Raw genomic sequence first — 25,540 nt, forward strand, 5'->3', positions numbered from 1 at the left:
TCTGTACTGTTATTGTTTTTACCTGTACTACCTCAATGTACTCTGTACTAACTCAATGTAACTGCACTGTGTAATGAATTGACCTGTACGATCAGTATGCAAGACAAGTTTGTCACTGTACCTTGGTACAAGCGACAATAATAAACCAGACACTAATACCAATACCCCTTCTGACAGGGTTTAGCACGCGACCATGGACACGACTCTGGAGGGTCCCGGCAGGAGGACCCGTTTGAGCACCAAGCACCGGCCCTGACTTCTCCTGGTGACACAAAACACGTGAGCCTGGCTGGAAGGAGCAGCAGCAAGCACCCTGTGACCTTGCTGAGTCGGCTGGACCTGAAGCGGCACATTGTTCCTGGGAATGCGGCTGTGGGGTTGGGTTCGAAGGGGCCACTGTTGCAGCAGTGGGAGGCAGCAAAACCAGCCAAGCTGGATGCTGTCCAGCACGTTCCTCAGCACTTCCTCTCTCTCTCCTCAGTTAGCGACAGCTCTGATAGACTTGTCGCAGAACCAGGCACAGAGGGCAGCTCAGTACGCTAGCGAGGGGGCACCGGCAAAGACTGGCATTTCCCTTCACGACCTCAGGACACCAGTGGCGCAGCTGGTAGAGCTGCTGCCACACAGCTCCAGAGACCCGGGTTCGATCCTGACCTCTGGCGCTGCCTGCTTGGGTGCTCCGGTCTCCTCCCAAATCCCAAAGGCAGGTTGGTAGGTTAATCGGCCGCTGTAAATCATCCCCAATGTCAAGGTGAGTGGTAGCATCTGGGGGGGGGGGGGGGGGGGGGGGGGTAGTTGACAGGAATGTGTGAAGAATAGGTTATGGAGGAATGGGATTGACTGGATTGCTCTGAGAGCTGGCACAGCTTCAATGGGCCGAGTGGCCTCCTTCCTTCCCTGCTGTAAGGAGGTATGAACCAAAAACCCACTATGGTATTCTTCAAGTGCAGTCACTGTTGTAATGAAGGTAATGCAGCAACTAATTTGCACACAGCAAGATTCCACAAAAAAGCACTCAAGCACAATGAGGGGACGTGTATTCCTGAAATTGTTTGAGGGACAAGGATCAGCCAGGGGGCCTGGGATAGCCTCCCCAGCACCACCGATGTGGGAGCTTTTATACCTTCCCGAGAGGTCTAACATCTCAGCCACGTCAGTGACGGTGCGGCTCTCCCTCGACACTGCACCGGGAGAGCCAGTCTACAGCGCAAGCCCCAGTCTTGGAGTGCGACTGTAACCCTGGAGCTCAACCCCAGAGGCACAGAACCCCAGCCATCCTGACCCCCACCTCACCTCATTTGTTCAAAGCAATTTGGGAGGTTCTGAGCTCATGAGGTTGAAAACAGTTCTACTTACTTTCTTGTTTTGAAAACCCATCTTTACTAAGGAAAGTTGTAAAGAAAAGCTTGTGGGTGTGACAATACACTGGCAACATTGACACCCTATTGATCTCTGAGTTCCAACAACACACTTACAAGAAAATAGGGATTAACGTGGGGATTTCATAAGAGTCACTTATTGGGGAATTTAAGGGAGCGGCTCAGAAATTCCCTCCCCAAATCTCTTTGTCTTTCTCGCCTCCTTAAACACCTTGCGCCACTCACTCACCATAAACTGAGGTGAGGAGGAGGGAGATGAAGCAACTGGATTGCTGACAGCAGCCAAGCACCAGGCTGAGGTTTGCAGCAATCCACCTGCACAATTAAATAATGCACTGAGTCCTGCTTAAACTGTTGAGTGGGAAAATGAATGTCAGCATGATCTAGTTCTTCAGGAGAGGGATATTGAGGAGGTGGCAGCAGCGATGATATTAGGGATTAAAACACTTTGGTCACCTCTGTCATTCTGTTGTCCTGTCAGAAAACAGGTGAGACATTATTGCTAAGAATGTAATCCCAGTCAGTACACTAACCACTATGCACCCTGTCATACAGCACAAACATCAGCAAGTCATACTCTGCCAGAGCAAGTGTTTGTGCAATGGACCAAGGACAAATTTCTGGGCATTTTTCTCTGGTTTGTGGGATCTTGCAATGTAAAAATGGATGTCACATTACTTTAAAACAATAAGGTGGTGTGTCATGGGAAGGTTAAGGGCTGGGGGGCATTTGGAAGTTGGAAAAGACATCTGGAAGTTCATGGAATCCAAAAGCCACAGAGATTCTAATGTTTGACAAGGTGCTGGCAGGGGAGGGGACGCAGAATAAGAGAGGGAGGGCAGTGTCAAAATCTCTCCCCCCAGCATTTCCAGAGAAAGCAACGTGCAGTCTGTGCCTTCCGTGGTAGGAAAAAAACCTGAAGAGAATTCCAGGGCTCAGTCCTCAACCAATTCAAGGGTAATGGCAAATGGAGCAAAGCCCAGACTGATACCCCAGCCCACAGTTAAAGAGCAGTCCAGGGCACCGTAAGAAAGCCAGCAACTCTCCACTGGCTTGTTCTTTCAGTCAAGCAGATGACCATACGTTCCTTTCAATGCTGGAAGCAATTATGAAGAACACTACAAATCCAGATCGTTCAAACCCTTGAATCTGTACCCTGCTTGCACCATGTTGTAGATTAAACTTTAAAGCAATAGGGACAGTTTGTGCTGGATTCTGCCCAGCTTAGCCGAGAATGAACTCTGAGAGCTTGGAGAAGGGTTCAAAGCTCACTGTGGTTCACTGGGCCAGGCATCAGGGCCAACACCTCCATAAGTGTAAAGCCAGGCAGGAATTACATTGACAGCTGGACAACAGCTCATAATTACATCGATGCATTCCCATTAGAAGGAAAGGAAGGATGATGATCTTGAAACCAGGGCAGGTTGGGAGGGGTGTTCAAAGCCTGATCAAAGCATAGGTTTCGTGACTTTTGTTTACTAAAGTTAACTTAGGGAGTTTCACAGGGTAGGATTATGTGTGGGAACAGGGTACCAGGGCAGAGCGTCCAGGGAGAGATGGGGCCAAGGGAGTTGCGCAGGTGGGCATGGGAATCCATGGAGGAACTTGGAGCCAGTTTACATGGAATGTATTGGACATTGGGATCCAGTTGGCAAGGATAGGGTATGGCATGTGAGAGTGAGGTGAGATTTGGATGTATTTTGATTAGCCTGGAGGATGATTAATGGGACGAGTCTGTTGGAGCAGGTGAGTCTGGAGGTCAAGATGACACGGCTGAGGGTCCAAGTGGCAGAGGGGGTGAAGCAGGAACTGAGTCTAGTGGCAGAGAAGTATGAGCAGCACAGTGAGCTCACAGCACCAGAGACCCGCGTTCGGCCCTCTGTGTGGCGTTTGCACGTTCTCCCTGCGAATGCCTGAGTTTTCTCCGGGTGCTCCAGTTTCTTCCCACGTCCCAAACACGTATGGGTTGGTAGGCCACTGTGAATTGCCCCTTGTGTGGAATTCAGCAGGAGAATCTGGGGGGAGTTGTTGGGAGTGCGGGGAGAATAAAAAATGAGATTAGCGTCGGATTCGTGTAAATGGGCACAGTGGTCCGCATAGACGCAGTAGGCCAAAGGGTCTGTTTCTGTGCTGTATGACTCCATATATGACTTGGGTTTAGCATATGATGGAATATTTCGCCTTGGGGGCCCAATTGAATTGACCATGTCCTGGAGACTTTCCCCAGGGGTAACTCTGCTCTTACCCTCTGTACTTCTACTGCAACACAACCTCACCATTTCTCCCCCTTACCGTTTGAATTCCTCTTCCATATCCACTCCCAAAATCTCCAGAAGCCTGCAGGACAGAAAGATACGAATAACAATCAATGCTGGTTCAAAACTGATACACTTGAACCCCACCACATGAAGAAATTTGCCATTAAATTTCTCAGCAAACAACTGACAGGACTGCAACTGACCCAAAGTTTTAGGAAGTTTGAGCCAGTTCACATGAACCAAATAGTTACCGCAGCAAATGACTTAACCAATTCTCAGGAACTCGAACCTTGAAGGACTTAAAAATTCCCAACTGAGTATATGTTGTGAAGGAAATTTAAGGAATAAGAGGACTGACTTTTGGAGCTCTAGGGGATCGCTTGCTGATCTGTTGCCGGGCTGTAAGCAAGGCAGGCGACTGAATGTTGACACAAAACACTGCAGAGGCTGGAATCTGGAGCAAAAAAACTAACTGCTGGAGGAACTCAGCAGGTCAAGCAGCATCTGTGGAGGCAAAGGGATGGTCGACATTTCGGGTCGAGACACTGCATCAGGTGTGTGGGAGTATAGAGGAGAGATGCCATTTTAAAGGGGTGAGAGGAAGGGCTAAGGCAAGAGCTGGCAGGCGATATGTGGAACCAGGTGAGGAAGGGTTGACAGGCAGATGGACCCAGGTAGGTTCCTGACTGCCCCCCTCCCCCCCATTCATCATCAGAAAGAAATAATGTCAATCTATAACATTAACTCTGTTTCCCCCACCATAGATGTTGCCTGATCTGTTGAGTACTCCTTCATTATCTGTTCTTATTAACTCCTGACCCCTGCGATAGCCTGGGTGTGGCAAAATTATTCTCTTCCTCTTACATTCACTGTAACTTCCTCTCAGACCAAAATCCATTCTCCAAACATATCACAGTTGTTGCAAAAACAAGAGATTATGACCTGGACTAAATGTTTGTGAGGAAATAAGATTGTTATACACAGAGGCAGTTGGTTCTTATTTATAAATGTTACTGTTGGAATTCATTATATCAGTTATTTGACATTTCTGGAATGACATAATGTTCCATTTAGCTCACAACATAAATCTACTCCATGAAATGCCAAGCCAACTCACAAGAGAATGAGGTGATGCTTGTTCTTAAAGTATTCTCCCTGGTTTCACTGGTAGATGCCTTTCCATGCTTCAACCATACTCAGAGCAGAATATTCGGATGTCATCCAAAGGTGAAAGATATGAATCCTGTTCCTCTTATGCCAGCACCTCCCAAACCCACGAAGACCACCACCTAACAAGAGAGTGGGCCATCTTCAAATCACACACTACCTCACTTTGATAAATGTCACCATTTCTGTATCATCGCTCGGTCAGAATCTTGGCACTCTCGACTTAACGTAAGTGGATTCACCCCAAGACTGCAGTGTTTCAAAGAAGGAGCCGGAAAGGCAACTAGGGAAAAGCAATAAATTCAAGCTTGCTCATGATGATGTGCCCAACTTATTAATTTTACTGAAAAATCTCAATAAAAGTACCAAGACGGTTTTGGAAGCTTTGTAGACACCGTATCATCTGGCTGGATGTTCATATACTTGCTTCAAACCTGAGTGTGAGTGATTCCTCCACAGCAAGGACATAAACTACTTGCTCATAGGCAGCTAGTGAGCTTGGCCCGTTCAGGTCTGGCTGAGGAGTCTGTAGGGTGGAGCCTGTAAGACAGTGGGAAATGCAGGTCCTCCCCAGGCTACTTGTTGCAAGCTGCTCTCTGCAGATCTACTCATAACTTTTACTAGGATTGTTCTACTCTCTTAAATTTAAATTCTATGTCACTAAGTACTCTGTACTACCTCAATGCACTGTGTAATGAATTGATCTGTACGAATGGTATGCAAGACAAGTTTTTCACTGTAGCTCGGTACAAGTGACAAAAATAAACCAATACCAATACCAATACATTATGGACACCCTGTACATTTGAATGAATGTGTGGGAGACCGGTGGGATGGATGGGGATGGATTTGTCAGCTGCCGCGGGGATGCAGGCATCTTCTGCTGGGTGGGAACGGGGCATTTCCGCCTGCCGTCACTCGCCACCCACCACCCACTGCCCTGAGCAATTGCAGGCTGGGTCAATCTGAGCAGACTCACTTGCTCTCTCACTGAGTTAGTGAGGCCGGTTGGCGGCTGCTCTTCCTGCGCCTGCTTGTCCTCCCGTCACGGCTATTTCTGTGACCCTATCCCACACACTGGTCGTTCATTTCCAAATTACGAACAGTTCAGGTTATGAACAGTTCTTAGGAATTGAACCCTGTCGTGACCCAGGGAATGCCTGTAGTGATTGCTGCTCCACACTGGTGTTTACTCCTGAATGCATCCAAACTTGCTGAGGTCTGAAGAAGCCTCAGATGAGGCTTACCTTTATCATGATTCTTACCTTTACTGACTCTCATCTTCTGGATGAGTCTACCAACAACTTTGAACAGTTGACCACCCTCAACAAGCCAATTGATCCAAACCAAGGGCCTCCGGCTATACGGATGGATCAGGTACAATGAGAAGCCCTCCCCTTCCAACGCTATCCTCACAGAGACTGCCCTTTCTCCCACTACTTCCCTTCCATCACCGGCTCCCATGCAATCACAGTTTGACACTTCTATTCTGTTCTATGAAATCAACTTAAAAATTCTCACTTTCATTCAGGTATAAATCTATAATTCATCGAGCTTGCAACCTCTTCCTGTAAGCGTTGCAGTGAATTGCTAGTTCTGGGAAAACTGGGCAGATCGGCAAAGCCGGGGGAAGAGGGAGGAAAGGGGAATGTGTAAATGTGTGCAACAGGCAAACCTGAATGGCCACCTTGTGGGTGAGGGTGGGCGGTGTTCTTTGCTGATGTGAGGAAAACAGCTGGAACCAGAAACTTGGCAGCACAAAGAATCACTTGGGAATCTGTTGCAAAGCTCTTCTCCCTGGCTTGGAATCAAAGCTAAAGCACTAAGTTAGAGAGCACAATGTAGCTTGTGATTTATTTAGAACAGACAATCTAAACCTCCTACCAAGACTTTAATGTACCATTGATTAACCATGTGTTGGCCCAACATCACTCTCCTTGCTCCTTTCTTCCTGCCCAATGCTTTTTTAGAGATTTGACCTGCTTTAGTATCCAGGACTCGAATGGTAAAAGGTAAAATGGTAAAGGAGCAAGAGGGGAGTTCCACATTATAGAGTTCAAATAACAATCCCGCATTGTGTCAGAGTGAGGCAAAGAACAGATATTTTACAGCACAACCCAATCCCTACCACTGTGTGAGCACGAGACGGGGGCCAGACATTATACAGCACATTGCTAACCCTAGCAATGTGTTGGACCTTAGAATGAAACCGGATCTTATACAGGACAATAGTAACCCTGGCATGGGGCTGAGAATGGAGCCGGATATTATACAGGACACCACTAATCCTTCCATTATATCAGAGCTGTACTGGAGCCATATGTTATGCAGGGCACCAGTAACCCTACCCATTGTATCAGGGTCCTATTGGACCTGGATATCTAAGAGGCATTACTAATCCTACCTCTGTATCAGGGCCAGACTAGATCTAGATATGATACAGGACAACACAGGGAAATGGAAGTGGGACTGGGCCATACCGCCCTTCACGTCTGCTGCATCATTCAATAAGATCATGGCTGATTTTTTACCTCCATGCCACATTCCTGCATTAACCCAAGATCACATAATTACCTTAATATCCAAAAAGCTGCCAGTATTTACCGCACTGAGTGACTGAGGACTGAGCCTTCACAGTGTCTTGTCAGGTGAACACAAAAAGTTCACTCACTCCTGGTGAAGAAATTTCCCCTCATCTCTTTCCTGATTGGCTGACCCCTTATTTTGAGACCGTGACCCCTCATTCCAGACACGCCAGCCAGAGGAAGCGTCAGCCCTGTATCTAGCCTGTCAAACCCCACATGAATTTTGTACATTTCAATGAGATCACCCCTCATTCTTCTAAACTCAAACATGCCATCCAGGAACCAAGCTGGTTCACTCCCTCCGTCACAAGTATATCCAACCTAAGGTATGTTGATCAGAACCAGCACACAGAATTCTAATCCCTATGTAATTGTATTAAAACATCTCTGCTCTTGTACTCAATCCTCTCATATCAACATATTTCAACATATACCAATTGCCATCCTCAGTGATTACTGAACCTGCACATTAAGCTTCAGCAATTCACATACAAGTGCACAGGCCCTCTGAATACCAAAACTGTTCAAATCCTTATTACTTGAAAATTATTCTGCCTTTTCTTTTCTATCAAACTGGATGGCCTCACATTTTTCCACAGTGTATCATAAAGTATTGATGAGGCCACATCTCGAATAGTGTGTGCAGTTTTGGTTGCCACAGTATAGGAAGGACGAGACTGCTCTGTACAGGGTGGATTTGCCAGGATGGGATGGCGTGTCTCAGTTAAGAGGAGAGGCTGGGTTTGTTTTCCTTGGAGCAGAGAGGGTTGGGGGGTAGAGGGAAGGTGGGTGTGGTTCCTGATAGAGGGGTACAAAATTCAGAAGAATTGTTTCAACGAGCACTTGAATCACCAAGGCACAGAAGGCCTCGGATCAAGTGCTGGTAAATGGGATCAGTATAGATGGGTACTTGATGGTCAGCATGGACGAGATGTGCTGAAGGGCCAGTTTCTGGTGCTGTATGACTCTATATTCTATCTGCCATATTCTCGGCCATTCACTTCGTCTCCCTGATCCCAAAGAATCCCCTCTGTGTCCTTCTCACACTGCTACCCAGCTTTGTATCATCAGCATACTTTGTTACAGTATTTCATTGACATAGAACGCAAACAGCTAAGAGACAGTGTTTTTTCTTTGATTTACTACCTATTTGTTTTATTATCTAATTAATTTTTAGATTTAAACCTTTCTTTTTTCTTCTTTTAATATTTTTAATGTCTTGTTTTAATAACAATTAAGAATTTAACAAAATAACTGATCATTTGCTTTCTTTTCTAAATAATTATTAAACCGTATTTTTTAACTGTCGGCTGTTAACGCCCTTTGGCTCTGTTTCAATCTCACAACTATGTAGTGAGTTCGTTATCTCTGTTTGTACTATGCCGTTCATTTTAAGACAAAACATGGGTGGTTTATATATTTTTTCAATTTGGACTATTGCCACCAATAGAACAGGGGTTAGTTCAATTAGAGGGTAGCGTACTGGCTGCCTATTGGCCAGTTTTCGGGCTGTTGGGGGAGGGGGGTGGGGTTGTTTTTACGTTTTTTTTTCTTCTGGGCTAAACTACAAATTTTTCTAAATTGTCATCACATCCGTTTCCTCTTTGAATTTTTTTTTACTTCTTCCTGTTGGTTAGACTTGGAAATATTAAGATTAACCCTTTACATACCATATTTTTTTAACCTGTTAAAATGGATAAGACTATTAATTTCATTTCATGGAATGTTAATGGCTTAAATAATCCACTTAAACGTAAGAACATTTTTAAAGTTTTTCATAGACTAAATGCTCAGATTATTTTAGTTCAGGAAACTCACATCAGGAAGAAAGATAATCAACTTTTTTTAGATTTTGGAGAGGTCAACAGTTCCATTCCAATTCACAAGCAAAGGTGAAACGACTTTCTATTTTTGTAGACTCCTCAATTTCGTTTGTTCATCATGAGACAATATCAGACCCAAATGGTAGATTTTTATTAATAACTGGTCTGCTTCATAATAAAAAGTTGTTATGGTTAATGTTTATGCACCCAATGTAGATCACCCTTAATTTTTTAAACATCTATTTGCATTTTTTCCTAATTTAAATGAATACACTTCGATTATAGGTGGAGATTTTAACTGTTGTCTAAACCCTTCCATGGATAGATCTGTATCAAATCCTGTACTTCCAAACAAATCCGCTGTCTTTACTAATTCCTTTTTAGTTGAATCTGGAATTTTAGATGCTTGGAGATTTCTACATCCATATGATAAAGAATTTTCATTCTTTTCTTATGTTTACCATAACTACTCGAGGATTGATTTTTTTTTGATGCTAGATTAGCTCCACTTACTATGGACTGTAAATACGATGCAATTGCCATCTCTGATCATGCACCATTGATTTTATCAATTAAATTTCCAGATGTGTCCTTTGATGTCAGACAATGGCGATTTAATCCTTCTCTATTACAAGACTCAGATTTCACCCAATTTATCAAAGAACAGATTTCATTTTTCTTTTTAACTAATTTTACTGAAGAAATTTCCAGTGGGATAATATGGGATACTTTTAAAGCATATATCCGTGGTCAAGTTATTTCATATTCCGCTGGCTTGAAAAAATGAACTAATAATGAAATACATATATTGGTTGACAAGATTAAAGAAATCGATAAAAAATATTCTGATACTCCGAATCTGGAGCTTTTTAAAAAGAGAACAGAACTCCAATTACAACATAGTTTATTATTAACATCTTCAATTGAAAATCTACTACTTAAAAACAAAAGTCAATTTTATATACATGGTGACAAATCCGGTAAATTATTGGCCAACCAATTGAAAGCTACTTTATCTAAATGTCAGATTAATAAAATTTGTAAACCAGATGGTACTTACACGATAGATCCTGTTCAAATCAACAAATCCTTTCAAGAAATTTATTCTTCTTTATACCAATCAGAATCCCCTGAGGATCCTACATCAATGTATGAATTTTTAAGAGATCTGAAGATTCCCCAACTATATTTAAATCAACGTTCTACATTAGATGCTCCCATTTCGGAGGAAGAAATAAAGAAAGTAATATTTTCAATGAACTTGGGTAAAGCACCCGGCCCTGACGGATATACAGCTGAATTTCTTAAATCTTTTTCTGATATTCTTGTTCCCTGGTTAGCCAAAATTTTTAAAGATGCCCTATCAGTGGGTAAACTACCACAATCTTTCTATGAAGCAACCATTTCTTTAATTCTTAAAAGGATAAAGATCCCACTGATTGTGCATCTTATAGACCTATTTCTTTATTAAATGTAGATTCAAAAATATTTTCCAAAATATTGGCCTTTAGACTGGAAAAGGTTTCTCCCACAAATTATCTCTGAAGACCAGACAGGATTTATTCAGAATCGTTATTTACATTTTAATATCAGGAGATTAATGAATATTATATATACTCCTTCATCCCAAATTCCAGAATGTGTTGTTTCACTAGATGCTGAAAAGGCGTTTGACGGAGTCGAATGGGAATATCCATTCACTACACTTCAAAAATTTAATTTTAGCCCTAAATTTATATCTGCGATTAAGATGATTTATTATACACCTATGGCTTCAGTACTTACTAATAATCAAAGATCTCCTTTGTTTAGGCTTTTTCGAAGGTACTAGACAAGGTTGCCCATTAAGCCCTTTATTATTTGATATTGCTTTAGAACCCTTGGCTATTGCACTTCGGGACTCTTCATATGTATGTGGCATTACTCGCGGACAGATGATTCATAAGATATTTCTCTACGCCGATGACCTGTTACTTTATATTTCTAATCCGGATGAATCTGTCCCCGCAGTACTATCACTACTAGATCAGTTTATGTTTTTTCTGGCTATAGATTAAATCTTAATAAGAGTGAACTTTTTCCATTGAATATGCAAAACCCAATTTATAGCCAATTACGTTTTAGATTGGTAACTGACTATTTTATGTATTTAGGTGTTAAAATTACCAAGAAACATAAGGACTTATTTAAAGCTAATCTATTGCCTTTAATTGACCATGTTAAACAATTATTTACTAAGTGGTCTCCACTGTCTTTATCATTGGTAGGCCGAATTAATGCGATTAAGATGAATATTTTGCCAAAATTTTTATATTTATTTCAAGTGATTCCAATTTTTGTCCCGCAATCTTCTTTTGACACAATTGATTCTAAAATTCATTCATATATTTGGCAGAATAAAAACCCAAGGTTAAGTAAGAAATATTTACAAAAATTAAAAAAGGATGGTCGTTTGGCCTTGCCTAACTTTAGATTATACTATTGGGCAATTAATATTAGATATTTAATTTTTTGGATACAAGATTCTGATGTAATTCAATGCCCCAAATGGGTATGCCTTGAGCAACAATCAGTTCCTGACTTTTCATTAGTTTCTATTTTAGGTGCTTCTCTCCCTTTTGCACTTACCAAGTTAAGTAAACATATGACTAACCCAATTGTTAAACATACAATACGAATATGGTTTCAATTTCGTAGATTTTTTGGATTGAATAAATTTAATTTGTCAAGTCCCATTCAATCTAATTTTTTCTTCCATCCATCCAGAGCTGACTCAGCTTTTTCCATATGGAAAAGGAAGGGAATGGTATGTTTTCGGGATATATTTAGTGATAACTGTTTTTCATCTTTTGAACAATTGTCTAATAAATATAATTTGCCTAGATCACACTTTTTTCGATATTTGCAGATTAGAAATTTTTTTTAAAACTACTATACCCTCTTTTCCGACACCTTACAAAATTGAAACTACGGAAAAAATTTTAGGTCTTAATCCTTATCAGAAGGGCTTGATAGCGATAATTTATGATTTAATTATGAAAATACATCCAGAATCGTTAGACAAAATTAAGAATGAATGGGAAAGTGAACTCCAGACATCTTTACCTATAGAGACTTGGAAGAAAATTCTTCATTTAGTCAATACATCTTCAATGTGTGCCAGACACTCGTTGATACAGTTTAAGGTAGTCCACAGGACCCATATGTCCAAAGATAAGTTAGCTCATTTCTATAACCATATAAATCCTATATGTGATAGGTGTAAATTGAATGTGGCTTCTTTGACACATATGTTTTGGTCCTGTCCTCTTCTGGAAAAATATTGGAAAGACATTTTTAACATTATTTCAAATGTATTGAAGATTGATTTACAACCTCACCCTATCACTGCAATTTTTGGATTACCAACGATAGAGTCTGGCCATTTATCTCCTTCCGCTAACCGTATGATTGCTTTTGTTACATTAATGGCCAAACGATCCATTTTGCTTAAATGGAAGGATCCAATACCCCCTACTACTTTTCAATGGTTTTCTCAAACTATATCATGTTTAAACTTGGAAAAAATTAGGAGTGGTACTGTTGATCTTTCGCTTAAATTTGAAGATATTTAGAGTCCATTTATTCAATATTTTTACATGATGTAGATCCCCTTTCAATAACTTTCCAACTTGGAGGAATGGACTTGATGACATAATATTGCTCTGTTTCTACTGAGAAATTTTAGCCCAGTTTTTTTTTTCCCTTTTTTTTGTTTGTTTTTCTTTTGAAAAGTTTTTTTTTGTTTAGTTTATATTGTTTATAATTTATTTTGTTGATTTGGGTTTTTTTTTAAATTTATATAATAAATCTTCTTCTTTCCTTTCTTTTATATTATATTCATTTACTAAGAGATCGTTGGATCTACAGTTTTTTTTTATATTTTATTGTTCTTTATGATTATATATGCTATGATTGTTATCCTGATCTCTTTGTATTACATGTATAAATATTGATGCCATATATCAATCTGTATTAATTTGAAAACTAATAAAAAGATTGAAAAATAAAAGAAAGAACGCAAACAGCTGAGGCCCCAGCACTGATTCCACTAGTCACAGCCTCCCAACCCAAAAGTCACCTGTTTATTCCTGCCCTGTTTTCTGTGTGTTTACTAATGGACAATCCAAGGCAGTTTATTATCCCCAATCCCACATTCTCTAATTTTGTTTATAATTCGTATTTCCCGTTGTTGCACCTCACCAAAGGCTTGTTGAATCCTCTGCATCCACAAGTCACCCTTTTTCTATTCTCCGAGGTATAACGTCAAAAAACTCTTAACAATTAAACAGGACCTCCCTTCTATAAACTCTTATTGACTCTGCCCACTTATTTAATAATAGATTTCAGCAGTTTCCCTGCTATAGATCTTAGGCTAACTGCTCTGTAGTTTCTCTCCTTCCTTGCTAAAATAGTGGAATGACATTTGAGACCTTCCAGTCTGTGGGAACCATTCCGGAATCTGCGGAATTTTGGAAGATGACGACCTGTGCTTCCACTAGCTCCTCTTTCTAGGTTATAGATCATCAGGTCCTGGGAAGTCGGTGACTTTCAGCCCCATTACCTTCTCCAACACTATTTCCTGACTAACGCCAACTTCTTCCAGCTCCTCAGTCACTTTGGATCTGTTGATTTTCATTATATCCAAAAGGTTTTCTGTATGTCCTTTCAAGAAAATACGCACAAACTATTTGTTTAAGTTCATCCTGCGTAGAGCTTCTCCTGTCTCAGTCTGTAAGGGACCCACATTAACATTTGTTAATCATTCCCTTGTTATGTAGCTGTAGAAACTTTAACAGTTTGCTTTTCTGTTTCGCACAATGTTACTATCTTTAGGATGCGCCATAGAAAGTGTCCCATCTGGATGCATCACAGCTTGGTACGGCAACTGCTCTGCCCAGGACCGCAAAAAACTGCAGATAGTTGTGGACACAGCCCAGCGCATCATGGAAACCAGCCTCCCCTCCATGGACTCTGTCTTTACCTCTCGCTGCCTTGGTGAAGCAGCCAGCATAACCAAAGACCCCACCTACCTGGGTCATTCTCTCTTCTCTCCTCTCCCATCAGGCAGAAGATACAGGAGCCTGAGGCCACATACCACCAGGCTCAAGGACAGCTTCTATCCCACTGTGATAAGACTATTGAATGGTTCCCTTATACGATGAGATGGACTATGACCTCACGATTTACCTTGTTGTGACCTTGTACTTTATTGTCTACCTGCACTGGACTTGCTCTGTAGCTGTGACACTTTACTCTGTACTGTTATTGTTTTTACCTGTACTAACTCAATGTAACTGCACTGTGTAATGAATTGACCTGTACAATCGGTATGGAAGACAAGTTTTTCACTGTACCTTGGTACAAGCGACAATAATAAACCAGATACCAAATACCAGAACCAGATATTATACAGAAAGCACTATTCCTTCCAATAAGAAGCCTGGAGATAGAATTTATGCAGTATCACTATCACTATATGCTATCACTAGAGCTATACCAGACCTAACCTGCAGCCAGATATCACACAGTACATATTGATGCTACTAGAACATCAGAACCAGACTGAAGTCAGATATTATGGAGGCTAGCATCATCCCTGTCACTGTATCAGAACAGGACTTCAGACTGTTATTAGACAAGAAAACGTTACTGCTAAGGGGAAAGGGGCATGTGTAGGCAGATGGAACCGGATGGGGGAGGTGAAAGTAGAAACAGAAGCTGGTCGATGATTGTTGGAACCAGATAAAGGGATTCAGATAGAGCCAGGTAGGGACAACATTAACACTGGCACTGTGTCAGAGCTACATATGTAGAACAACACTATCCCTACCGTTGTATCAATGCCAGGCTAGAGCCTCATGTAATGCAGAGAAGTGTGAACATCAACATTATTTCTGCAGCTTTCAAAGGTGGAAGACAGAGGAAAAGAGCAATATTTACCTCCCCATCATCGTCCTCTTCACAGTAGGACTGTGCTGCCCGAGGATCTCCTTTTATTTTCAGATCTTCAATCAAACCCTGGAACAAAATGGAAACACTAGGCATCAGGTGATTGAAGAGACAGTCTGGACAACAATCTCTTTTGTAACAATCAGTAGAGTTCACAGGTCCACAAACCCCAATCAGACAGTACACCCTCACCCAAACACCACACACCTCCACCCCATGGTACACCCTCACCCTAACACTACACCTCTCTATCACAAGGTACATCCTCACCCCAACACCACACACCTCCACCCCACGGTACACCCTCACCCCAACACCGCATACCTCCACCCCAACCACCATGGGACTGGTCATCTTCCTAATCCCAGTTTACATTAATAATATGAACCCATCTTGCTTGTTCTTGTCTTCAATATTTAACCTCCAACATTACCTATTTTTATTCATAGGACAGAGTACTTTGCCTAAATATTCAGCCAGGCAGCAATGCTAGATGCATTACAGTCACATCGGTGCACCGTACTCACCTCCAAAATTTCTACCATTGACTTCAACAGCAGAAGACAACGCAGCGAGTGTGTGAACCTCCCTTTCTTCTTACTTTCAGAACACTCTCAAAATCTCAAAGGGACAGGGACAAGGAGGTATCATCCCTTACTAGCCCAAGCCCCCATCATCATCTACAGTAGTACTAAAACTCCACAATAGTAGACTCTTGACATCCCTCCTGCAATTCTCCCCATCGTATGGTTGCACTGCACCAATCCCCTAGGGTTACAACTCTCCCTTCCCCACACACGTAACAAGCTCTCCCTCCTGCATTAGTACCGATTTAAGCTAAAAGATTATTTTCTTGATTTTTTTTTGTTTATCAGGAGCCATCTTGCATGAATCCTCGGAGCTGACATAAACTCCATATTAATATGACACAGGAGCAGGCCATTTCAGCTCATGGTCCATGCTATGCTCCATTCCTTCTCTCCTTATTTCCCTGCATTTTTGCAACATAGCTTCTTTCATACATGCCCACCAACTCCCCTTTGATCCTCTGGCAATGACCTACACCAACGAGTAAGTGGGGAAAAACCGATGCACTCAGGGCAGGGGGGCGGGGCAGAGCCCATGTGGTCACTATGGAGAACGTGCAAACTCCCACACAGACAGCACCAGAGGTTGGGATGAACTTTCAACTCTCTCAGGCTACGAACCATACAGTGGTGTCACTCAGGTGATGCAATCGCCAGTTGTGACATCTTGTGCATTTGACTGTACACACTTCAATGTGGGACGCATAACGACAGGAAGGCCAGCTGTATATCTCAGGATGGGTTAGGGAACCACTAAATGGGGCGCTACCCAATATGGCAATACAATGGTTGTAATGCTAGAACCTCTTTACCTCAATGTTAAAAGGGAAATTGATTCAATTTAAAAACATACTGGGGACAGAAATAACACAAGTATACCACGATTGAGTTTCAACATTAATAAAAAAAACCCACAAGGTCCATGTTCTTCTGCACTTCGTCTGCAAAACTATATTTCAATGCAAGAGTTTGAGATTTACGGCTGTTATATGTTACAATCAATCAGGGTGTCCCGACTCCTACGCAACAGTCAAGTCATGGCTGTTGTCCCAGAAGAACAGAGTGTGGAATGAATGCTCCCACTCTCTCCTGCCTCTTTGTCCTTTGTTCAGATGTCACCTTCCTGTCTCTCGCCCTGCAGACAGCTCTCCGACCATCGACTCTCCAGAAGTATTCATTCTTTGGAACCACTAGCAAAGAACCCGGACCTCCAAAACAGCTGTGTTTAGATGTGAGCAAATTCAATTTGCTGTCATAATGGGGTTGCATTCAAAGAAAAATGAATGGGAAGAAATTAGTGGTTGTCAGCTGATAGAATACTCCAACAATCACATGGGTCAGGACGGTGGGGGTAGGGAGAAGAAACTCCACTTGGTTTTGACTGGAATAACTAATATATACACACAAGTGAAGCTTATACAACTTGCTGTTTTACATAGCTCTTTGGCCCTCTTAGTTGCTGCTGGAATCATTCCACACTGGCTCAGACGTTCTTGCATGTTCTGTCCTCAGATGAGGCAGTTCTGTAGGCAAATAATTAGTGTGACTGGATTGTGGTTCTTAACTGACTCACTGCTGCTAGTTTTTTGTTTAATTCTCCGTGCTGGAGAGAGGCAGAGAAGGAACAAGGCGGAAAACAGGTGAGTTATGGGGTATGGCATCACTGATCGGTTGAAATCATGGGATTGGATGGGGGGATTTATAAGGAACTGCCTGAAAGAGCAGAGCAAGGGCAAAGGAGAAGGATAAATTATTTCAGCACATGGTGTTTCTGTTCACCAAAGGATGGGGTAATACCCAACTTTTGTGCATGGTGCCTTGTTACTGCGTGCAATCCACTGCACTCTTGATTGTTAACAGTACTGACAATTGTCTTACTGAATGGATCCTTCACACAGTAATTTTGTCTGAAGATGTGGTTTCTCTCCATCTAAGGCTGAAATGGTCATGTGAATATTGAGGTCAGGCACAGAACAGGTTCCCCGTGAGCTGTCCACACTGACTCTCTGTCATCCTACAACTGACGTTCCCAAGTTATGATTCCTGAAAGAGACATTGGCAAAACCTTTAATGAATGTGACAGCAGTTGGTGAAGTCTCAAAGCTCCAGCGACTCAGGATCGATTCTGACCTCCACGGCTATCTGTGAGCGGTTGACACATTCTAGGATGACACAGTGGTTCAGCCGGTAGAGCCACTGCCTCATAGCTCCAGAGACACGGGTTCAATCGTGACCTCAGGTACTGTCTGTGAAGAGTTTTACATTCTGCCTGTGACCGTGTGGGTTTCCTCTGGGTGCTCTGGTTTCCTCCCACATCTGGAATACATGTGGGTTGTAAGGTTAATTGGTCACTGTAAATTGCCGTTAGTGTGTGGGTGAGGGGTGAATCTGGGGAGGAGTTGATGGGAATGCGGGGAGAATAAAATGGGATTAGCGTAAATGGGTGGTTGATGGTCTGTGGAGACCGGAGGGGCTAAAGAGCCTGTTTCCACGCTGTACGGTTCTATCGGCAGTGGGATATCCAATATGGACTGTAAGAAGCCACTGGAAATCCAAATCAGGTCTTTCAGCATGCAAGGGAGAAATGTTAGTTTACGGTTCAACAGCATCAACAGCCTGCATTTGGAAGTGCCTTTAATGTACTAAAAAGCTACAGGGTGCCCCGTGGGAGCATTTTGGACCAAGTCACATCAGGAGAAATAGCAGAGGGAATCCAAAGCCAAAGCTCTTATGGAGCACTTTACTAAAGGTGAAGAGGTTTTCCCACACTGAAGACGCAGCTGCCTGTGGTGGGGTGAAGGAAACTGGGGATGAATCAGAGGCCTGAATTAGGGCTTCCAGAGGCTCTGAGCAAGGTTTCAGGAGGCCCTGAGCGAGGGTTTAAGGAGGCCTGAACAAGGGTTTCAGGAGGCCCTGAGTGAGGGTTTCAGGAGGTCCTGAGCACGGGTTTAAGGAGGCCTTGAGCAAGGGTTTCAGGAGGCCCTGAGTGAGGGTTTCAGGAGGTCCTGAGCACGGGTTTAAGGAGGCCTTGAGCAAGGGTTTCAGGAGGTCCTGAAGGAGGGCTTCAGGAGGCCCTGAGTGAGAGGTGAGCCTTGAGGGTTTGAATAAAACTTTGATACATTTAAATGTGAGGCATTGCTGGATGTGATTAGACACCTACTTTAGACTACGTTCATTGACTACAGCTCTGCCTTCAATACAATAATCCCAAGCAAGCTTTGTCACCAATCTCCAAAGACCTAGGGCTCAACACCTCCCTCTGTAAACTGAATCCTTGACTTTCTAACAAACAGACCGCAATCAGTGAGGATAGGCAGCAATACCTCCGGCTATGATTATTCTCAACAGTGGTGCCCCACAAGGCTGTGTCCTCAGCCCTCTACTCTACTCCCTATACACTCATGACTGTGTGGCCAGATTCTGCTCTAACTCCATCTACAAGTTTGCAGATGATACCACCGTTGTAGGCCGTATCTCAAACAGCGATGAGTCAGAGTACAGGAAGGAGATAGAGAGCTTAGTGGAATAGTGTCATGACAACAACCTTTCTCTCAATGTTAACAAAAGAGCTGGTCATTGACTTCAGGAAAGGGGGTGGTGTATATGCACCTGTCTACATCAATGGTGCTGAGGTCGAGAGGGTTGACAGCTTCAAGTTCCTGGAAGTGAACATTACCAACAGCCTGTCCTGGTCAAATCACGTAGATGTCATGGCCAAGAAAGCTCACCAGCGCCTCTACTTCCTCAGGAGGCTAAAGAAATTTGGTTTGACCCCTTTGACTTTCACCAACTTTTACCGATGCACCATAGAAAGCATCCTATCTGGATGTATCACGGTTTTGGTACAGCAACTGCTCTGCCCAGGACCGCAAGAAACTGCAGAGAGCGCATCGTGGACACCCGCCTCCCCTCCTTGGACTCTGTCTTTACCTCTCGTTGTCTTGGTGAAGCAACCAGCATAATCAAAGACCCCACCCACCCGGGACATCTCTCTTCTCTCCTCTTCCATCAGGTAGAAGATACAGGTGCCTGAGGGCACGTACCACCAGACTTAAGGACAGCTTCTACCCCACTGTGATAAGACTATTGAACAGTTCCCTTATACAATGAGATGGACTATGACCTCACGATCTACCTGTTGTGACCTTGCACCTTATTGCACTGCACTTTCTCTGTAGCTGTGACACTTTACTCTGTACTGTTACTGTTTTTACCTGTACTACATCAATGCACTCTGTACTAACTCAATGTAACTGCACTGTGTAATGAATTGACCTGTTCGATCGGCTTGCAAGACAAGCTTTTCACTGTACCTCGGTACAAGTGACAATGATAAACCAATACCAATACCAATAAATAGAACCTAGAAACACTACAGCACATTACAGGGCCTTTGGCCCACAATGTTGCACCGACATTTTATCCTGCTCTAAGATCTATCTAACCTCCCCCCCACCCCCACATAGCCCTCCATTTCTCTATCATTCATGTGTCTATCTCACTGATGTGTCTATCTCATGTGTCACTCACTGATCCATGGAGAACAACTACACTGAATGCAGATAAGGTAGCCCTTGTCATAGGCTTGGCTCTTTTTAATCACCATTCTTGGATTTAATTGGCAAGGGCTTCCATCCCTTCCCTGATGTACTTCATTGCGCAGGGATGTGGTGAACCTCAGTCCCTGAAGACTTCAGTGGTGGACTTCAGCCTCTCCCATTTACCATGAAAGGCTGGAGATTTTTCTCTTGACACATTCCTGTGACTGACCACCAACAACCCTCACACACAAGACATCTCCAAACAAGCAGCAGGAGGATTGACCTTTATAAAGTGTTCTGTGGGGCAGGGAAAATTCAGCCACAGTAATACCTACTGAATGTTTTAAGGCATTCTTCGAATACAAGCAGTTAACGGCACCACTTGAAATGGAGCCTGAGGAAACTTGAACTGTTTATGCTACAGGAAGTCATATTGGGTGTTAATATGAAAGTTTACATTGTTCCGCGGTTGGATTAAGCTTTATAAGCTGGGGAGATGATGTCAATGTCTGAGACATAATGCATTCTTTGAAAAGGTTCCATCTGCCATCAGTGGAATCAGTGGAACTGGGAATAAGGCTTCTGTCTGAGCCTTTACCCCAGTTTAACTGCAGCGACATCAGTGTGGTCCAATAGAAACAGCAGATTAGCCAAAGGCGTGACCTTGGCAACACCACTTTAGGCGTATGCACTAATCTCAGTAAAAACAGCTCTGCACAAAAAAAGCAAATTTACTTCCATTGTGTATACTTACTTAAGCACCACCTCCAAGGAAGTAAAGCACTGAACAATCAAAACACATATACTGCCTTGTGTTTTATCAATTCAACAGCAAAGATAAGAAAAGGGTTAAAGTTCTGAGGATTGAGATCATGTGGTCAACAACATTGACAATTAGTCATTTTTTTCTTTTGCAGTTAAACTGGCTCGATTTCCCATTAGTTGGTGGTGTATGGATTGGATGGCTCTGCTGGGGAGGCACAGTGGTGCTCCTGGTAGAGCTGCTGCCTCACTGCGCCAGAGACCCAGGTTTGATCCTGAACTCAGGTTCAGTCTGTGTGGAGTTTGCTCATTCTCCCTGTGACCACATGAGTTTCCTCCCACATCCAAAGAGGAGTGGTAGAATGAGAATGTGGGAGAATAAAATGGGATTGATGTCAATGGGTGGCTGATGGTCAGTGCAGACTCAGTGGGCCGAAGGGGCCTGTTTCCGTGCTGTATCTCTCTATGACAATAAAGAAGGGCCATTTCCTTTCACCACCTCAGCATCAATGAAGTCAGGGTTTGGGGACTGAAAGCCTCTGGTGATTCCTTTCCTGCTCTCAGATCTGTACGTGGAATTACAATGTTGTTGCCATTACAGAGACCGGGTTCGCTTGAGGGACAGGACTGGCAGCTCAACGTTCCTGGGTTTCATTGTCTTAGGTATGCTAAAGAGGGGGGTAAGAGAGGCGGAGGGGTTGCACTACTGATAAGGGAGAATGTCACATCAATGCTCAGAGAGCACACACTGGAGGGCTCATCCACAGAGGCAATTTGGGTGGAGCTCAGAAATAAGAAAGGTGCAATTACACTGATGGGATTATACTGCAGGCCCCCCAGTAGCTACCAAGAGGTGGAGGAGCAGATATGTGGACAGATTACGGAAAGGTGCAGAAACAACAGGGTTGTCACAGTGGGGAACTTTAACTTCCCCGGTATTGACTGGAACTTCCTTAATACAAGAGGCTTAGATGGGGCAGGATTTCTTCAGTGCATCCAAGAGGGGTTCTTGAAACAGTATGTGGAGAGTCCAACTAGAGGAGAGAACATACTGGACCCAGTTTTGGGAAATGGGAGGTCAAATGAAAGGAGAAAGTATACATTTAATGGTAGGCCCCTTAATAGCCTTGAAGTACAGAGGGATCTTGGGGTCCAGGTCCATAGTTCACTGAAAGCGGTTACGCAAGTGGATAAGGTGGTAAAGAAGGTGTATGGCATGCTTGCCTTCATTGGTTGGGGTGTTGAGTATAAGAGTAAGGAAGTCATGCTGCAGCTATATAAAAACTTTAGTCTGACCACACTTGGAGTATTGTGTGCAGTTCTGGTCGCCCCATTATAGGAAGGACGTGGAGACTGTGGAGAGGGTGAAGAAGAGGTTTAACAGGGTGCTGTCTGGATTAGAGAGTATGAGCTATAAGGAAAGGTTGAACAAACTTGGGTTGTCCTTCCTAGAGCGTTGGAGGCTGAAAGGACACCTGATGGAGGTTTTTAAAATTATGAGAGGTGTAGATAGGGTAGACAGTCAGAATCTTCTCCCCAGAGTAGAAATGTCGAGTACCAGAAGACATGCTTTTAAGGTTTGATGGGGAAAGTATAAAGGCGATGTGGGGGGCAAGTTTTTTTACACAGAGAGTGGTAGGTTCCTGGAATAGGTTACCAGGGGCAATAGTGGAAGCAGGCAGTTTGGTGGAGTTTAAGAGGCTTTTTGATAGACACGTGAATATGAAAGGGAGGGATATGGATGATACACAGGAAGAGGACTTCTAGTATAAATTGGCATCAAGAGTGGCACAACATCATGGGCCGAATTGCCTGTCCCGTGCTGTACTGTTCTATATTCTAGGTATGTTCTAGATTTCCCATTTCACATTATCTCCCTTTGTCTTGCAGTAGTTTCAATAACAAGCACACATGGCACATTTTAACAATGTTTCACTGGCTTTACCTGGCTCAAATGGAGAGAATCAAGATCTCCTTTATTTTGATGCTTCCCTCCGCCACCAACCAACTTGCCCTGTACCATATACCTTGTTGCATCTCCTACCCTGTTATATTGGTGAGACCACTTTAGGAGCATTCCGTACAATATTGGTATCCTTATTTAAGGAAGGATTTTAATACATTGGAAAGAGATCACAAAAGATTTAGTCAACGAATACCTGGAAGGCTTATATCCCCCTAGGGTTTAGGCAAGAGAGATTGAAGCATCTGATATCTGAGGGGTCTTGACAGGGTGGATGTGGAGAGAATGTGTGGGAGAATCTGGAACTTGGGGCCACTGTTTAAAAAAATAAGGAGCAACCCATTTTAAGGCAAAGAAAAATGGGTACTTGATAAGCAAGGAGGTGAAAGTTTACTTGAGATCAATGTGAATCTGGAGTTAAGGTTACAGTCAGATCAGTCATGTAATTAAATGATGGCACAGGCCTGAGGGGCTGAGTGGCCTACTCCTTTGGGGACTTGCACTGTGCAAATGTTTTCCCAAATTACAACAGTAACTGTTCTTCAAAAGTGCATAATTGATTGTAAAGTGCTTTAGGAAGTCCTTCAGTCGTGAAGACTGCTATTTAAATGCAAGTCTTTCTACTGTGTAAATTGGTGCGCATTCCAAAACAGAGAAACAGTTGTTTTTTTCCCACCAGCTACTTATCTGAAAAATATTGCTGTCAAACATTCTTTGTTACTATCTTCACACTGTCCCAGCAAGAGGAAGACAAAGGTGCCCCTATCAGGGGTAACTTGAGCTCTTCTGCAGTAAATTTAGTCACAGCCCCAATTACACGCCAAAGGAATACATCTGTAACTTGGTTCATCCGTGAACCAATGAAATATGACAACCACGACCACATCATAGTCTGATCACTCAACGGTCTATAAAGTGCCGTTAGCTAACTGTGATCCATCTGAGGCAGTCTTACTTTGAATTCTTTAATGGGCTATAAAAGGAGCTCTTGTTTCTGGGAAAGAGGTGACCTCTAACAGAGGTCTCTAAAGTTATGAAGGGTTTTGGTAACGGCAAATGTGGAGAAGAGGCACAGTGACACAGTGAATAGAGCCGCTGCCTCACAGCTCCAGAGACTCAGGTTCCTGACCTCAGGTGCTGTCTGTGTAGAGTTTGCACATTCTCCCTGTGACTGCGTGGGTGCTCTGGTTTCCTCCCACATCCCAAAAACGTGCAGGTTGGTAGGTTAATTGGCCGCTGTAGATTGTCCCAAGTGTGTAGGTGAGTGGTAGAATCTGGGGGAGTTCACAGGAATATGGGCAGAATAAAATGGGATTAGTGTAGGAATAGTGTAAATGGGTGGTTGATGGTCGGAACGGACGTGGGGGGCCGAAGGGCCTGTTTCCGTGCTGCACCTTTCTATGACTTGTGGAAAATTTATTGACGGAAAATTGCTTCGATGATTACAATGGGCTATTGATGAGGGACCAGTTTACCCACAGGCTGTGGAGAGGGTGGAACTCACTGCCATATGGAGTAATTACAGTGACAGGCATTTAAGGGAAACCTCTTCACTGAAAGGGAACCAGAAATCTGAAAGTCTCTCCCTCAACATTGCAGCTTTACAGGGATGTGATTTCAGAACTGAGTGTTGGATATTTATTAGGGGGGTAAATAGAATTTAGGTGCATATAAGCCATGAAATGGATGCATGGCCTATTCGTGGTCCCCCGTTAGTTTGTGTCATTATCACCATGGAGGGTGCAGAGCAAGAAGCAGTGTGTGGAGCTGAGGCAGAATTTTCTGCTTTAAATTAGGTAGAACTAATTGGAAAATAAATCTCTGCTGCTGCTAAGCCATAACGTAGGGAGGCATTCAGACCATTGAGTTTATGCTGGCTCAAAGGAGGCATACTTCAGTCCCATTCCCCCATTTAATTCCCCGAATCCTGTTCTCTCTCACATGCCTATCGGCTCCCTTCAAATTCTCCACCCACCCACCTACATCAGGAGTAACCTAGAGCGGCCAATTAACCTACCAACCCACATGAATTTGGCATGTGGGAGGAAACTGGGGCACCTTGGGGAAAGCCAGCCAGTCACAGGGAGAATGTGCAAACTCCACACCTTTAGCAACACATTGCACAGACAAAGAAGCATTATCTGATCCTAACTACCACCTCTACTGACACATTAACTCATTTGGTCTCACCTTATCAGAGATGTTCCCTTTATTCTACATATCCCTTTGCCACCTTCTCTGTGACTGAAAACTAACTTGTTTAGAATGTGGGTGGCACAGTAGCGTAGCAGTTAGCGCGATGTTATTACAGCGCTAGCGATCGGGGTTCGATTCCCGTCGCTGTCTGTAAGGAGTTTGTACGTTCTCCCGTGTCTGCGTGGGTTTCCTCTGGGTGCTCTGGTTTCCTCCCACATTGCAAAGACATACGGGTAGGTCAATTTGGGTTTAAAATGGGCGGTGCGGACTCGTTGGGCCGGAAGGGCC

The 25,540-nt window shown here is 43.3% G+C and overlaps 1 protein-coding gene across 13 annotated transcripts in view; it reads right to left on the minus strand.

The window, feature by feature from the left end:
• LOC127568548 (collagen alpha-1(XVIII) chain-like) overlaps positions 1-25,540 on the minus strand; it is a 308,942-nt gene that overhangs the window by 74,512 nt on the left and 208,890 nt on the right. For 6 of the 13 annotated variants that reach the window (XM_052012503.1, XM_052012540.1, XM_052012531.1 and 3 more), the window contains 2 exons: positions 15,195-15,272; positions 3,672-3,716 (listed from right to left, as the gene is read on the minus strand). The exons of 6 other annotated variants lie outside the window; for them this stretch is intronic. In XM_052012503.1, coding sequence (XP_051868463.1) covers positions 3,672-3,716; positions 15,195-15,272 — 123 coding nt within the window. The remainder of the gene's footprint in view (positions 1-3,671; positions 3,717-15,194; positions 15,273-25,540) is intronic. One more of the 13 variants, XM_052012466.1, reaches the window with a different exon arrangement.

Source organism: Pristis pectinata, chromosome 1 (genome assembly GCF_009764475.1).
Source record: "Pristis pectinata isolate sPriPec2 chromosome 1, sPriPec2.1.pri, whole genome shotgun sequence".
Taxonomy (NCBI): domain Eukaryota; kingdom Metazoa; phylum Chordata; class Chondrichthyes; order Rhinopristiformes; family Pristidae; genus Pristis; species Pristis pectinata.